The 18,882-nt window shown below is 27.8% G+C and overlaps 1 protein-coding gene across 1 annotated transcript; it reads left to right on the forward strand.

Moving 5' to 3' along the window:
• Positions 1–9,208: 9,208 nt before the first annotated feature.
• On the forward strand, positions 9,209–10,918 carry LOC109801036 (cyclin-dependent kinase inhibitor 7). Its single transcript, XM_020362003.3, has 4 exons — positions 9,209–9,653; positions 9,838–9,896; positions 10,213–10,386; positions 10,518–10,918. Exons 1-4 carry the CDS (start codon positions 9,387–9,389, stop codon positions 10,585–10,587), a joined length of 570 nt encoding a protein of 189 aa, XP_020217592.1. The 5' UTR covers positions 9,209–9,386; the 3' UTR covers positions 10,588–10,918.
• Positions 10,919–18,882: the final 7,964 nt, after the last annotated feature.

Below are 18,882 nucleotides of genomic sequence, written 5' to 3' on the forward strand. Positions count from 1 at the left end.
TCTCCTCTATTCAAAATTTTGTCAGAGACATCAACCACCCCTAGACCCACACCAACCAGTCACCATTAAACCTCTGCTTTTTTTTTTTTATTTTTTTTTAATGTTCTTTGTTCACTGCAACCGCAACCATGTCACACCAACTAGTATTTTCATGATCCAACTCTACAAACCAATTAAGCCAAGACCTCCATCACTCACCAAACCTTAAGCTTCATCCACCAAACTCTACCATTACAAAACTGATGAAATTAACTTCCATCACAGTTTCCATCCTTGTTTCTTGAGCACTAAAAAATTAAACTCCTTCCAGGCCAATTGAAACTTCCATATCTTCGCACCATAGGCATAGACCTTGCTTCCATTCAAACAATTAACAACCAAATTCTACATGGGTACCTAATGTATGCAGTTCACTTATGTGAACTGTTGTTACTGATCCACTTTTTGTTAATTTTTTATCATACAAAAAATATGATACGGTAAATTTTATCCGATTTAATTTTATATGATTTTGTGATAATTTAAATATTAAAAGTAAAATTTAACTATAATGACTAATTTAATTACGATTTAAATGAAATTAATAAACCATAAATCAATATTTTGCTGGTTTAAGGATCAACCCAACTTTTAAAATATGGATAAAATTAGAACAATCAAATATACACCACAAAAACTAGAACAATCGATTGTTTTCTAATTTAATTAAGATTATAGTTTAATCAAGAGTTAAAGAGTAGTGATCGTAATTACTTACTTGGATGGGGTTAATGCATGATAATGATAATGAAAGAGTGATCATATTTTTTCTAAAGTAATATATATATATATATATATATATATATATATATATATATATATATATATATATTATAAATATATAAGAAGAGATTCATTTTTTAAAGAGTAAGCTTATATAGATTTATTTCATTCAATAACTTAAATTTATGATTTAGAATTTTATTATTTTATAATTATCTGTCAATTTGAGTTAATGAAACAGAGTATCGAATAATTTTTAAAATTTTAAAAACTTTGCATATTTCATCTATGTATTAAGAACTTTTAATTTAACGGTTGAATTGTTACAATTTGATGTAGAATATAATTTATTGAGTGAAATAAATATAAGTAAACGTACACTTAAATTGTAAATGAATCTCTCCACCCACCCATATATATATATATATATATATATATATATATATATATATATATATATATATATAATAATAATAATAATAATAATAATAATAATAATAATAATAATAACTTGATATAAATCCATATAATTTTTTAAAACTACAATTTGTGTGTTAAAAGAAAATTTAGAAAAACGACAAATTATTTTCAAGTTATAATTATTTGTTAAAATTTACAACGATTAATTATTCTTTTTATACTCCCTCTACTTTATTTGTTTGACGTTAAGAAAATGATTGATATTTGAGTTTTTAAAAATATTTATTACTTACTTTTCTTTTATACCCTTAAAATAATTAGAGAATAAATAGATACATTAAAAATGAATAAACATATTCTTCAGTAAACACACATTAATTATCAATAGTAAAAATGAAAGAAAAAAAATACTATAAATTATTGATTTTAGAAAAGTGATAATGAAAATTGAACAAAAAACTAATGTCAAAATGTTTATGAAAACAAAACTAAAGGAGTATAAAATTAATTTTTTCTTGAAAATAAGACATTCATTTAATTTAAATACATCATATTTTATTGCACATTTAATAAACACAATACACTTTAAATCTAAGCATTAAGGGTGTTGGGGCCTCAAGTGCATTAGATTGGTTAGCTCATTACATTTAAGATATTGTTCAATTTAATATTTATTAAGTCATCATAATTTTTTCTTTAAAAAAACAAATGAATTAAGAGATGATATTGTTTGTAAACTATTTTTGGTCTTAACTCAAGAGTCATGTGAGAGTTTTTGACAAATCAGAACTCAAATTATATTTCTTCAATTTTTTTTTCTAAAATTATCTCTAAATTAGTGATGTAGTTTTTAAAGTGTTAAAATATATTTTTTAATCTTTCAAGTTTTGTGATATATATATTTTTGTCCTTCAAAATTTAAAATTTATATTTTTAGTCACCAAAATATATATAAAAAAACCATTATTTTAGTCTCTCTCAAATTATTACTACCTGTTATGATATTGGTGACTAAAATGACATTTTTTGAAATTACATAGACTAGAATGACAAATTTCAAATTTAAGGAATCAAAATAATAATTTTTGATATTTTGAAAAATAAAAACATGTAAGTTTTAAATTTAGAAGACCATAAAAAAAATACACCCCAAATTTAAAGAATTAAAAGTATAATTAAGTCTTTTAAAAAAAATGACAATTAAAGAACAAAAGAAATTTGACTATTTGTATTTTTCAACCATGTTATTGAAAAAAGTATCACTAAATTCATTGATGTCTAATTTTCAGAACTTGGTTGACCACTTTATCAAAGTCTTTTCTCTCAATTACATTTTTTTTTACTTACATAAGACTTAAAGAAATCTGTTTAAAAAATCAAATTCAATATTACTTAAACCAACGACTTATTTGTGAGTATTTACTTAATAAGAAACATAAATTAAATACATTTTACTTACTTGTTTGATTAAAAAGTACAATTAATAAGAGTAATTTTGTAAATTGAAAAAATAATTGAAATATGGTAAATTAGGCCTATTAAAAAATAAAATTAATTTAAAATTTTAGTCTTACATTAAAAATCAAAAGCAATAATATTTATTTGTTAACTTTCCACTAATAATAATTTACTTAACATTCCATTTCAATGGGGGTGAATGATACATATTTAGGTAGAAAAACATAATTTGTCAGAAGAGGCTCCTCTTAACTGTTGCCTCGGAGAGGATGATAACCACAAAAGGGGTGAACTTTGAAGGGGAAACAAAGGGTTTTAAAAATGATGGAAAAGTGCAGGCAATGCAGGAAAAAGCCTGCAGCAAATAGCATTTTTCTTGCAGAGAATTACGGCACAAATTAATTGGGCCATGGACCTATTATGATTCAATTAATTAAAGTGCAAAAAAGCACTTTCAGATTGAAGTTAAAACTAAGCCATATAATGAGGGCAATAATGGGTGGCGCCCAAAACCTTAGCCAAATAAAAAAAAAAAAAAAAAACACTCTAGTTTTCCGTGCCCTCTCTTTAAATATAGGTTAGATATCATGTGCTCTTGTCCATTATCCTCGCGGGAATCTTTCTTTATAGTCATCTCACCTTTGATTTAAAGATGTTATAATGTTAGGTGGCCTTTAATTTGAACCATGATGTACAAACATTCACTGAATTTGCAAACTTAACTTAATTATTTTCCAGTTACTTCGAATCTTATCAAACTAGATCATCTTCCTTTTCTGTATATCATTCCTACTTTGAGAATCTTAAGTTTCCTTCTACCTAATTCTTTATTAGGAATGATAATTAATTTCTAATGATATATAATTAATCTAAATTAAGGTGTATACCCGGAAACAATGAATTACGTACCATGACCATACTCATTGTTTATTAAATTATTTTTGGATTCAAATTCTATATATTTGTAAAGATAAGTGAGTATGAATGTGCATTTGAATATTTACTATATATATAAAAAACTTTGATGAAGTATCACCGATGAGAAGGAGGTGAATTGATGGTGAACTATTTTTATGAAAATAAAAGTGTTGAACATAAATTCCAATAAATAAAAAAGGAAGTTGTCAATGAGTTTATTTATAGAGTTTAATAGATAGGCATATATGTTTAGCATAAAAGATTTTATGTGTATATTAGTGCATGAATATTTAGATTAATTATTATTCTTTTAATGGTCTAAATAGGGCCAAACGTTTTTGTTTTTACACGAATATATATTTTACTTATCCAGGTCCCAGGATTATCAATATCTAGACATGAAATCTATAATTTATTTTTATTTCTATTAATTATGGCATCCTGAACTCGTGTCAAAATTCAAATACGCGCCTGTCGCATGGACAGCAAGGCAATCTCTTTTCAAGTTTTATATTTTTAAAAATGATTTTGAATTTAAATTATTACTTGATAATTTTTATTATATTATTTGTAATTGATGTGTTAATATCTAGCCTATAATTCTGATTCTTATTTTTTTATTAGTGCAGTAATTTCAATTTTATTTTTTTTACTCCCTCAATTTTATGAAAAATCACAATTTTAATCTTTTAATTAAATATTTATCTGCTGACTATTACTAAATAAATAACATAAAAGTAACTATTTCATAACATTTAAGTTAAATCGTAATTAACATTCACATTAAGTAGGACTCTTTATTATAAGAACCATAAATCCATGTCATTAGATGTGATTATCCACATTTTATCTCTAATAATGTTGATATACATACACACATGTGTATGGACAATTGCTCCAGCAAGATTTTTTTATTATTTAATAATGTTTAATAAAATCATTTTTTCCTCATAAAAAAATAGGTGTTGCGTTCATAATATTTATTTTGAATAAAGATAAAACAAAAATTGGTTTGTTGCATAAAAAACACTAAAATTGATTTCACAATCAATTCGAAATTAGTTTGAAATGAATTTCAGCAAAATGAGATTATTTTTTTAAAGTTCAAATTTGAAATCCCATTGAACACATAGTTTAGAAAATTTTGTAAATCCTAACTGTGTATACATTTTCAGCTGAGACTTTGCTCACAATACCTCTGGTCCTCTACCCAGCCTGTAACTGCTTGATGGATTTCCAGGTTTCCTGTTTTTGTCAATTTCTTTAAACCTGAATTTATTCAGTCATCTTTAATTTGTCGTCTTATGCTCTGTAACTGATCCTGCTTGCATGCAAATCATGGTACTTTGTGCCTGTCTACACATGAGCATGTGGAACTGGACCCATCCAAAACACACTACACAGCACATAAATTAAGAACAAAAATTAATCAATTCTAAAAGTTTTCAACAAAATAAAGGAGTAAAAAAGCTTGCTTTGATTTTTGTGGAAAATATGATAAAGGACACACTCCTTTTCCTTCACCTTGGGTTTGCGGGCTTTGTTTCACTTTAACTTCCGTTCCCCACACCCCAACATGCACAAGTTTTCATACAGAGGATATTAAAATATCGTTTGAAAAATTGAGAAAAAAAAGAGGAGATTTTACTTAACTAATATATATATATATATATATATATATATATATATATATATATATATAAACAATATTAATTAATATAAGTAGTATTCACTTGTATTCTTTAATCAAAATATTTAGAATTCAAAAAATATTAATTTTAAGTATAAAATATATTATGTTTAAAAAGAAACATTCATATTATGTGCATTCATGTACTTAATAAATATTAATCATTATTTTTTAAATATAAATATTTTATATTAATATCTTAAAAATTAATAAAATAATATATAAAAACATGTTTAAATGATAAAGTCACTTAAACTTTAATGTAGTTATTGAAAATAATTACATCAAAAGCTTGAAAACATGAAAAGACATTGTAGAAGAAGGAAGAGTCATGCTATCATGATTTATGAATATATCAAGTTTCTAAAAGAAAGTTTAATATAATAATTAAGTTGAAATCTACTTAACCGTTTCATCATGCGTGTAACATGCATGGTTATAAGACTACTTATCTTAGTCCTCATAATAAATTATAAATTTATTATTTTTATAAAAAAAGTTTGCATATTTATTGTTTAATAATTTTATTGAGAGACATCTTATATTCTGAAATTTAATTATATAATCTATTTAGTTCATATTTCAAAAATATATCTACAAAAATATTAGAAAATATTAAAGTTTAGAAATGTTGAACTTTTTACTGATAATTATTATAATTAATTTATAATAGTATTAATTTTGAAGTTATGTTATTTAGTAGATGCCAAGGAAAAATGTTATAATTTAATTGTTTAAATGTATTTTACAAAATTGACTTCAAATTTTAACTATCTTTATCTTTTTCTTCTCTTTCACTTTTCATTTTTATAATATTCATTTGAAAACTTGAAGTAACTGTTAAAGTAAATAACTGTCGATAGTAGTGATTAATCTACTCGTTACATTAGAGGTACCTCAAAAAGTGAGATAGTTGACCCCAAGATTTAACGCGACTGCATATACAAGGTAGAATTCAAACCCTGACCTTGTTTAAGCCTGGATCAACCCCTAACGCTGAACCACACGCTTGAGATTATTTGTTACGGTGAATAATACCAATGCATAAGTTTTTATATTTTTAGGTTTTTATCATTTTACTTTTTTTTTCAATATCATTTATTATTATTTTTATTATCATTATTATTATCTCTTATAATATTTTAGACTTAAATATATTTTTATTTTTCTAAAATTTTGAATTATTATTTTTAATCTCTATTATTATATAATCATTTTTAATTATACTTGTTTATTTATTAAAGGGTTAAGTAATCATCTTAGATCTTATTTATAATTATTAGTAATATTATATTAATGTATGATATATTTAAAAGATTTTACATATTTTTAAAATAAATATTATTTATATACTTTAAGACTAAAATTTAAATTTGTTCATTTTATCGAAACTAAAAACATATTTAGATTATAATTTTATTATACATTATAAAATTATAATAATATAAAATGTCAAATAAAAAATAATAATCTAATTTTAAAAGGTAAAAAAAATGATAAAAAAATTTAAAACACAAATAGTTAAAAAAATTCATAAGAATATTAATAATTAATTTCATATTATTAAGTTTTTCTAAAAAAATTTGTCTTTGGCCTGAAATTGTTTTGTAACTGACTACCGTCTTTAATGGATCTTTCTTTTTCTTGATAACGTTTATCCGATTTCTTTTTTTGTTAAAAGGAAGAGAAAAAGTTGCATAAATTTTGGGATGAGCTTAAAAGTAATGTAAAGTAATTTAAGTATGAATGATATATGAAGGAATTCCTGGCAATTGATTTATATGTGACCCACGTGTATGAAGATGCACAGTGTAACATGCGTATATCTCAACCGTATTCCATCCTATTCAACATTTAATACGTATACTTACCTCACATATAAAATCATCATGGTCCTAAATTAAATGACCATGTGTGTCATGTCCCCCTGCACTCTACTCTTACACTAAATTTGTTCTATGTCACCATTTCAAAATTTATTGTCATCAATTGAGTCTGTAGCACTAGAAAAGAAATTCGTGCTGCAAGAAAATGAAATATATGGCAGTGGGAAATAATTAGAAATTATATTTAATTGATTTTTAACGATCTCAATTTTATTATCAAAATCTAGGTCAATTTTATGATTTTAATCTATAGTTTGTCACAGTTTCTTTTATCACCGAAGTATTTTATCCTGGAAGAGTTTATAATGACAATGGCATATATATAAATATATAGATAAATAAATAAATAGAGAGAGGGCGTTCACCTCCTTCTTTTAAAAATAAGTTTTTTTTATATTGAAATGTCAACAAGAGAAAACAAAGAAAGATAAAGGAAAAATACACTATTCACGTAATATTACTTAGATTTACTTCACTCAATAATTTATATTTTATAATAAATTTTAATCATCAAATTGTTTAATTAAAAATTCTTAATGCATACATTAAATTTAAAAAAAAATAAAAATTATTTGATACTTCATTTCATTAATTCAAATTAATGAATAAATAAAAAATATTTTATAAGTTAATTTAAATTTATATGAAACAAATAATTTTTAAAATTTTAAAAAATTTATAAACTTAATTTATGAATTAAAATATTTTAATTTTACAATTAAGTTATTAAAATTTAATATAAAATATAAATTATATATATAACACTTCACAGGACATAGTGAATACTCATGCATCACGAAGTCTTAAGTAGTAATTAGTACACAGTAGTACATAATTTATTTATTTTTTTCATGTGAGTGTGTGAAATAAAATGTTAATTAAGCTACAATATGTGGTTGTTGGTCTCTAAATTTAATTTTTGTTAATTTTCTTAATTAGTAGTGTAAGAATTTATTTAAATAATATTATGATTTTTTTGGTCGGCATGATATTGCGATTTAAAGTCCAAAATGAATTACATGTGAATTAAAATAAATATCGCTGGATAAATTTTTCTACAACTTACTGTCTTAGAAAAATAGTTAATTAAATGTAAGATATATTAATTGTCTAACTTAACCCCATACCATACAGAGAATATTAATCCAGTATACTATTGATTAAAAGAAATCCAATATTGAAAAATGGAATATACTGATAGGTAAAAAAATTCTATTATACTATTTTTTAACCATTTTATAGTGTTAACTGAAGTATTAGAGTTTTTTTGTTTGTTTTTTTTTTTGTACATGGAATTGTTATAGTATAGTAGTCCTTCATGATTAAGAAAGGGGTTTAAAAAACAAAATGTGAAGAATAAAAAAGAGATGTTAAAGGAAGAAAAACGGCAAATGGTGGCGTACTTGACACTGAAACAGGATATGGTGGGGAGCAGTGAATGGCATTTTGGCGTTTGAGTGTTGTGAGGAAGGTTATATCCGTAATTGGGTTTGGAACACAATTATTTTGCTTGAGACGGTTTCACTAGCAAACGAAACGGAATTACGCAGCACAATGCAAAAAATATATGATGATTGTTTTCATGAGAAGCGCATGATTGTTGTGTTAGCAGTGGTAATCCCAGCTCAGACGTAAATTGTCCTGACCTTAATTCCCTTGCAGGCATGAGGTGTCAGTGGTGCATTCGGCGCAGGATATAACGGCGCCGTCAAATTTCCCGTTTCTAGATTCCCCGTCACTGTTAACAGGGACTGGGCCACCACCAAGGACGGAGCCAAGGGGGGACCTACGGGTGCCACGGCCCCCCCAACAATTTTAATTTTTTTTTATATACATATATATTACTATATGGCACCCCCTATTTTTAATATAAACTCATATGTATAATTAAATGAATAACCCAAATTTATTTTTTTATTCAACTTTTGGACTTCTGGTACGGCCTGCTATGTGGTATCACTTTTGGACTTTAATTTTCATTTATTATAAATTATATATTATTTATTCTCGGCCCCCCAGTATTGAAATCCTGGCTCCGTCCCTGGCCACCACCACGATGCACCACTAAGAAAAAGCAATTACCCAATCCCAACCGTTGAACCCTTTTCCTCATTATCACAATCTCTCGTCGTCTCCGTACTACACGCGCGCACCAACTTACTCTCACGCTCACGCCACACCTCCATCTTGGCATGGCATCCACACCTGAATGAGGATCTCAACACCCCCTACTACTTAAACACCCCACATCAATGTCTGCTCAGGTTGGTGTCAGGACGAGAGCTCGAGCCGCATTAGCCATGGAACCTCAACCTCCTAAGAGAAAGGCCACCACCATCGCCACCACCAGCACTGATGACCAAGACCGAAAATCCTCCAAAGCTTCCAGAACTGAAAATCTTCCAGACACCGACGAGTGCAACCTCAGCCCTACCTCCAGTGAAATTCAAGCGTCTTGCTGCTCCAGCAGCGACACCATTGGCCTCGACACCGAGAAGATCAAGCTCTTAGATCTGGAAGTAATCAATGCTTTATTTTATTAAATATTAAATTTAATACATCTTCATTTTCAAATTCTCTGCACTCCGCAATTTATTGCCTCATAGATTACTCTTTAATTCATTTACCTCTTCTTTTCCTTTCGCTCATTCATTTTCCTTTGCCTAAATTAATGCACCGCCTTCCTTCAACGTTTCTTTACAGGTGGAGAGCGCGCAAGTTGAAACGTCGACGTGCAATGGTGCTGCTGAACAAATTGAGAGGTTTCTGAACCATGGAGCGGATTCATTCATTTATTTCTATTTCTATTTCTATTATTCGTTTAATTTCAATTTGAAATTGCTTCGAGCTAGCTAGTTCCATTCTCTTTTCAATTTTATTTTATTTTTTTTAATGATTCAACTCCTTTGAGTTTGGGAAAAGCATGGTGTCTCAACTGTGATAATTTCTTCATTTAAAAACTTCAACTCCTTCTCTCTTGCGCGTATATATATTTATATATACCAGCACATTCTATATCTATATCTATAATTCTGAATCGTGATAGTTTTTGTGTCCGCCATTGGTGGTGTTGCGCAGGAAATTAGAGATGAACAGTTCCAGCAAGCTTCCAGAAAATTCGCAGGAGCTGGAGTCGGTAGAGATCGATTCTCGTCATTCCTTATCCGCGGCGCAAAAAATGCCTACCGAGTTGGAACTCGAAGAATTCTTCGCTGCCGCCGAGAAAGACATTCAGAAACAATTTCAAGACAAGTGAGTTAAACCAGCAATTTGTTCCTTCTCGCACACTCTTTTTTCTTTCGCTGTATTTTATTTTTATTTTGACATCATAATTGTGTATCATATAGCAGCTCCATCATTCCTTTTAAAATTTTCCTTTGCAGGTACAATTATGATATCGTTAAGGACGTGCCGTTGGAAGGACGCTACGAGTGGGTTCAGCTGAAGCCATGAACGTGTGCGTCGATCTCGCCACCGAAGAAGCAAGACTCCGATGAGATGGATTTGAACATTTTACATTTACATTCCATTTTGGTTCCGTTTATTTATTCAATTTTAGGCTAGGTCTTTGATTCGAATTAATTATCCTATCTTTTACGCCAGCTGAGACTCTTTTATCTGGCGTACACTGTATAGCTTTTATATTTGGGTGTGGTGAAGGTAAACATGAATTCAGCTTCGTTTGTTATCTGAACAGGTCAAACGGAGAAGCGGCTTAAAGCTAGCTTTTAGTTGCCGAATTCTGTAAATTCCTTTGGGGAAGAACAAACGCTTCCATTACAGACTTCTCTCTCTCTCTCTATCATTTTTCGCTCTGAGCGTTCCCCTAAATTCCGTGTCCGTTTCTTTCTTTTAAGTTCGCTTTTTAGAGAGAGAGTACACCGAAGTCAGTGACTGTATGATGGTGTCATCTTCTTCTTATCTTATTTTTTTTTTTAATTAAAAAAAAATATAACGTACAAAGGAACAAAATAGGAAGAAGATTAATTAAGCGAAAATGGAGTAGTAGTGAAAGAGGTGGGGTGTAGGAAGAAGGAGAGGGAGAGGGAGAAGGCGAAGGTTTAGTTGAATTGTTGGGCGTGGGAGGGGGCAGCGACACGCACCATGCCGTGTAAGTTACGGGCACGTGTTTGAGAGAGGGTGAGAAAAACCCCCCATGTGAGAAGAGTCTTCCAATCTTGGAACAAAATCCACTCCACTTTCACAAGTACAACAAATATAGGCCCCGGAGTAAAAATTCCAATATTATTATTTCCACATGTACTGCTTTCTATAGCTTCAATAAACACACAGCTTGATATCCATAATTTTAAATAAAGAGAGAAGCACACGCGCACTATTAATTAGTTGGGTTGTGTTTTGTTTAATCGCTAGTATAACTCATTCGAAAATAAAGATGAGAGGAATGGGCTGGGGATGATGAAGATGAGTGTGGAGTTTGTGGTCCTGTTACTGTATAGCCAGATTGGAACATAGATAGAGATCGAAGGTAGCTAGTGTGACCTTATTCGGCCGTCGTTTTGGTTTCGCAATTTTTAATTAATTTTGACATGTAGCGCGGGAGGAACGTGTTTGTCACGTCGTACTAGCTAGGCGGCTTATTAAGGCACACTGAGATAGCGCAGCAGTACAAACATTACACGGTGTGTGAGTGAAGATTGAGATTCCCTGTTGCCTGTGGATTTTGTGATGTGCATGCCTTGCAACTGCTGCTTTCCGTTATGCTATAATCATTGCACTGCAAATCAAAAAAGAGGGTGAGATATCATCAGAATATCAAATATCCTTCGCAGCAGGAGGATCTTCCTTCTTGATTCTTACAAACTTTTCAATTTCGATATGTATGGTTTTATCCTTCTACGCCCAAATAAAGGAGACATTCAACTCGTCTTTAATTAGAACACAACGTAAATAAAGCACGTTCAAGTTTCAGTGGGATAATATGGTATGAACATCGGTCTGTGCGGCATTTTCTTTTTTAATTTAGTTGTGCCCGTGCGTGTCTTCAGAGTATAATTATACCCTCCCATCATATAGTGAAACAATCGTTACTAACCAGACAAGAAACCCAATTCAAATTAATGCAAGTTCTATACATCTTCTAATTATCAAGTAGGTCCCCCCCCCCCCCCGGATATTCTTTTATATGACACACGTCACGACAAGTTGATGATGCAAAATGTAATTCACAGATGAAATAGTATAATTGTATTATTATGTTTATCCACACCTCATTTTTGTCCTTCCCCCTGCAGTCCGTGTTAACCATTAATAATTAACACCACCATTTGCAACCTTAGGTACAATGTACGTGAAACAGGTCCAGATTCACATCCACAAATTTGTATTTTAAAAAAAAAGAAGAATTTCATTGCTACTAGATTCACAGATGTGGGCATAGCATAGGCGAGACTGAGATATTGTTATTATTAATGAAAAGCGAGAGGTTACATTACATTAGAATTAGAATACATAGGATCCTATACATAAAGACATAAATAGGAGACAATGCCATATGGGTTAACATTATGTTTGAGTTAAATGGATGGAAACACAGCCTTTAATAAAAAGCCAATATATGTTGTAGTACAAGTCTTTGGCATAAGAAACATCGATGGAGAGAAGGAAGAATCTAAATATGCAAAGTGTGATTAAAATGGTAATCCGTAGCTAAAACGAAGATTGAAGGTACAAGGGCATGTGGGCACTTGAAATAGGCATCTCCGGAAAAGGGAAAGAAGCAGTAAAACCCACAATGGTGATTTGGGCTTGCGGGCCCAGTAAGGGTGATTTGATATATCAACGGTTGACAGCGAAAGGTTGATTCTAAAATGATGCAATGCGTGTCAGGGAGATGAAGAATAGGAGCAGTATCTGTTTGGGGTTGGGGGCGGTTATAGGTGAAGGAGAAGGAGATGATGAAGAAATGAAAGCATTATATTATTATTATTATTATTGTTGTGTGGCAGTTGGATATTAAAGAGGGAAGTGGCACTGGACACAAAGAGTGGCGTCACTTGGGTACGGCACTATTCTTCTTGGATCTTGTGCCCTATTCCTTCTTCACTTCTCATCATGCTACTTTTGGTCTCTCCTTACCCACGTGGAACATTGACTTACCAAGTCTTTTCCTCCAAAATATTCCTCACCCTCTCTCAATCTCTAGTCTTTAATTACTTTTAGCCACTCGCAAGACTCGCTTTCCAACGCACTTTTCTTCTTTCCGTGTAAGTGTGCGCAAATATTTGGATTAAGCATTTAAGCATCACTAGTTAATTGCCTTCCATATATACATCATCATAACTTCACAAAAACTTATGAGGAAAATTGGGATTACTTATTGAATAAGTCATATGGTTAATTATATTAATTGTTAGCTACATAGATTTGATAATTAATTACCTACGATATCAAGTATTGATGCAAATAGAAGTATACAATAGTAGTAGTACCCTCCACTTAAAATTAAGTATTTATTTAACTTTCGTTAAAGTTTATATATATATATAGTTAATCATCTATACACTATTAAGAGTAAGTATATTTAGACTTATTTCGTTCAATAACTTATGTTCTACAAATTTTAACAATCTAACTGTTCAATTTAAAGTTCTTAATACATAAATCAAATCTATAAGTTTTTAGAAAATTTGAAAGTTATTCGATACTTCGTTTCATTAATTTAAATCAATGTATAAAATGATTTTATGATTATTTGTCAATTTGAATTAATGAAATGAAGTATCAAATGATTTTCAAATTTTCTAAAGACTTGCAGATTTGATCTATACATTAAGACTTTAAATTGAAGGTTGAATCGTTAAAATTTGATGTAAAACATGAGTTATTGAACGAAGTAAGTTTAGGTAGACTTACTCCTAGAGTAAAATGATCCCTATGATCTAATAACACCAAGGTGTTAAACAAAAGTTTGACACTAAATTTTATCTATTTATTTATTTTTAATTTAAATGTCAATATCAATCTATACCTTTTATTTAACGTTTGAAATAAATACAAAAATAAATGAAAATGTTATATATAAATTTTGAAATAAAAAAAAAGTAGCACAACTAAAAATTAACGTTGTCAAAACTAGTAATGGAAAAGAATCTTTCATTGATAAATTTAATCACTAATTTATTAAACTTCAATGGCAATATGAGCCAGAGTAGGTTACAATTAGAATGAAGTATACATATATGCATTAACAAAGGTCATTTATGCCTCATCAATCTTCATGAGAAATTTTTTCTACTTTTCCATATGTAGCTAGCTAGTATCACTTAAACTTACCTCTAATCATATTAGGGCCAATAATTCTTCAATTTTTTTTTTGTAAAGGTGACTCCGTTGGAATGAGGAAACAAATAATATTCATTTTACTTTGATAATAAAAGATTGTCATTAAAGTCTTTTATCAACATTCAAAGAATAATAGATTTTTATCTAATGTCACAAATAATTCCAACAAATAATGCACAAAGAGCGAAATTGGCTCGCATACTTGTGAACATCCATTCATTGGCCTTGACAATTTCCATAATAATGTGTTTGGATGAGAAATTTAAATGGAGTAATTCATTTATATATTTAAAGAATTTCAAATTTTTTGAGGTGAAATACATTGTTTAGATGAAAAATATATAAGGAATTTGAAATTCAAATATTTGTGAAATTCCTTGAAATAGTAGAATTTCAAATTCTCCCAAAAAAGTAAGAATTTGAAATTCCTCATTTTTTTCTTCTTATTTCACTTATATATTTTACCTTATCTCTTATCTCTTCATGTTTTTAATTATTGAATATTCAAAAATATTTTAAAATTATTAAATATTATGTAATATTAATATTTAAAATTATTAAATATTTAAAAATTAGCTAATATTTATTTTTATAAAATTTAATTTAAAAATATCAACATATAAATATAATTTTAAAATTAATTTTACCATGGTAGAATCAAATTATCATATTCAACTCAACAATTTAAAATTTGAAAAATTTAAATTGACTTATCCAAACAAAATATTTTAAGAATGATAGAAATTGAAATTAAAGTAATTCAAATACGAAGAATTTAAAATTTCTTGAATTTGTAAAATTTCTCATCCAAACACACTATAAAAGTATAGTTCATTCATGGTATGTATATTGCAACAAAAAAAAAAATGAATCTAATTCATATCTAGTTAGGACCCCAAAGTCCATAAGAATGTCATTAATTGTAGTTCTATAATAGTAACAAGAGGTTAGCTTAATAGGTGACAAAAATATTTAATTTTAGCAAAAATAATTATTCAAATAAAACATTTGTGGTGCTCCCAACAATCTCTTTAACATCCTTTTTTTTATACAACATTGCATTCATTATATTCCAAGAACTCATCTAATCACAAGTCATGTAATCTTGATGTGTGGTGACTTAGAAGTGGGGATTTGATTTGGGTTTATAATGAGTTTTATATAATGTAAAGTATTTAAGAGAATTTTCTTGTATACTCAAATATAAAGTATATATTAAAATTTTAACTGGTGTAATTTTTTTGCTATTGCATTTGGAGGGTAGGAACAAGTAAGAAAATTATCAACTTTTTTATATAATATTATAGCATGAAATTTAATTCGTTTATATTAATATAACAATTTGTTTATGAAAAAAACAAATAACATGGAGGCTTATTATTAAGAAATAATTCATTAATTTTACAAAATAAACTTATATGAAGATGATTGCTATTTACTTTGTGAAAATTATTTTTCACTTATATATTATATTTTGGCTTTATTATTAATGGAGTCTCCAACATACTCTCTTAATATTGATGATTGGATATCTCGAACATTAAATTATTAGGACTAAACTTATACATGTAATCTAATAATGATTTAATAGTGAATGTCTTGATAAGTCTAATAAACAATAATAGTTAGGATGAACTCTAATATTATCTTAAGAAAATAGATTTAAACTTAATTCAATCTTTCGAAATTGACTTAGGAAATTAAAATAATTCTTTACTTATATATTATATTTTGGCTTTATCATTTTGTTGATGTATAATTTTTAATACATACATTTTACTATTGATCATTTAACAATCTGGTTTCTTAGAAAGTGATGATTTAAGTCTCCTACATTGCAAACTAGCAAATCTCTCCTTTGGCATCTTTGGAAAAATAATGTCAACTTTGAAAGGTTTTCTATTGAGGAAACAATAACTAAAAGAAAACCCTCATCATAGTAAATAATATCAATCCAAATTATTATTGAATTCTCTTTAGTAGAATGTCAAACGTATTTTGATACCAGATCATTGTATTGTAAGGGAGTGAGTATAAATCATCCAAAGATTACCACATCTTTATTTGAAACAAAGTTAAACTGTATCATATAATAAGATATAACGACATTGATCATAATATGAAAACGTCCAAGAAGTTTCGATATTGCATGTCTTGAGTCTATCTTTCATGCATGAAGTGAAAGCCTATTTATCTTTTTTGCTAGTTTAACGACCAAAGCTTCATACACATATCAAGTAATAAAATATTTTTATTTTAGTGTTCATTGGATCAAATCAATCTCATAAACTCAACAATCCAAGTTGAACTAATTAATTTAATTTATTTGTTTTATTTAGATTCAACTACCAAACCAATTAAATTCAATGTTGATTAGTTCGATTATCACATTTACTCGTTTAAATTTTGAACCAAATTAAATTCAACCAATTAATTTATATATTATTATTATTTTTTATTTGGTTAACAAATAATATGTATTTTTTTTAATTATTTTAGAGATGTTTTTTTTAATATGTAATTTTTCATTCATTTTTTCAAATACTTAAAATAAAAAAAATAAAATATTGTAGCATATTGAGAGTCATTTTCATATATTGTAATGTATTTGAAATCCTTAAGTATATTAAAAAAAGAAATCAAGAGGAATTATATCATAAGTCTATCAATTTAGTTATTTTTTCTCAATATATCAATTAAGTTAATATTTGAAAATCTATTTATTTTGAGTTTTTTTAATTTATTTTATTAAAATTATTGGATATCCAATGATTCACATTGAACTAATCCCATCAACATCAGATTAGCTCGATTTGAATTAAGTAAAAAAAAATATAAAATTTAAATCAATTAAATTTAATTAGTTCAAATTAGACTTTCACGTAAATTCAAATCAATCTGACCCGTAAACATCCCTAATTTTATTATTCAGAGATGCTTTTACCATATTTTTGTTACTTCATATTTCTATTAAAACCAAATTAATATAAGTTTATTTTATTATTTTGCTCTTGCTGATAGTTTCTGTTTGAATTGAAGAACTTTATGGTTAAAGCATACTATTGAATAGTTTATGTGATATTTTTTATGAAAGAATAATTTATAGCCATTATTAAAAAAAATCATATATTGTTTATCTACAATTTTTTTTTTTTTTTGCATACAATGATATATAAAAGTGTTATTATAGATAAAAAATTGTAGGTATAAATTTATTTGACATATAATTATACCTAATTTAAATATTAATTTTGAATGAGATTTAATAACATATATTATGTGTCATTATAACTAATACCTATACATTTTAACAATATACCAACATATATTATATTTATAGAATAGGTAAAAATAATTTATAGTGGCAAGTATTATATTGCTATAAGATATGTGTCATTTTGCTTGTTAATTTTTTTTATTATCTAATAAATTTATTAATTTTAAATCACTGGCTTAAATAATAAATTCCAATTTAATTATTTGTTATTTTTTTGTCACTTGTTATTTCTGTCATTGTCACCATGCTATTTAACTATTTGTCTCAAGTTGTGAGTGTTATCCAAATAGTCAGTTAAACTCGAGAGAGAAGGTGATGTGAGTTTGTGAAAAACTTTTTCCCAATTTTTTTTCTTAAATAATGGAGAATAATGTTGTATAAAAATGAGGAAAAATAACCTAAACAATTTGATTGATAACCCTAAACCATAGGAACAGGTACAATTTTTCCAACAAATTCAATTATGTATATACTAACGGTTAAGAATCAACATGCTTCAGGATTCAATTATGTTAGGCTTAAGAATGCCCAGGTCAAATGTGTTTTCTTTTTTTATTGACTAATAATTATAAAATTTCAGGAAATAAAATTTCAAAAAGAAGAAGAAGAAGTTCTTTTCTAACTAAATGGGCCAAAAAGCCCTAATATGCTGCCACAGTTGAAGCCCTAATACTATGTTCAACAAAGTTTCCTCGAAATGGGATTGTGATCAAGTGGCCACCCAAACTTTAACCACATTTTTATTGGGCTGTCCAGCATATTCCGCAAAGCCAGTGGCCCAATCTGAGTTACGCAGGATAAGAAATTTCAAGTGCAGGATTTTTAATTTTTTTTTTTGACGAGTCAAGTGAAGGATTTGATTCCTCTATTGTATCCCCAAATCACAACAAATTTAATAGTTTATTACTGTAATTTTGTCATTATTATCTTCACTTCACAATTATTATTTATTAAAATTTAATCGTCTATATTCATTTGTGTGTCTATCAATACTCTCTTGTACTTATTCACACTCATGATTAACCATATACGATTATAATTGCTTAAATTAACTGCACTTAAATAATTTGTTTGTTAAATTGTGTAAAAATAATGTAGTTACTGTAAAAATATATGATAAGGGTAATAACAAAAAAAATATACAATTTCGATTATTGGTCTTAAAT

Source organism: Cajanus cajan, chromosome 11 (genome assembly GCF_000230855.2).
Source record: "Cajanus cajan strain Asha chromosome 11, NIPB_CcT2T_4, whole genome shotgun sequence".
In the NCBI taxonomy this organism is placed as follows: Eukaryota; Viridiplantae; Streptophyta; class Magnoliopsida; order Fabales; family Fabaceae; genus Cajanus; species Cajanus cajan.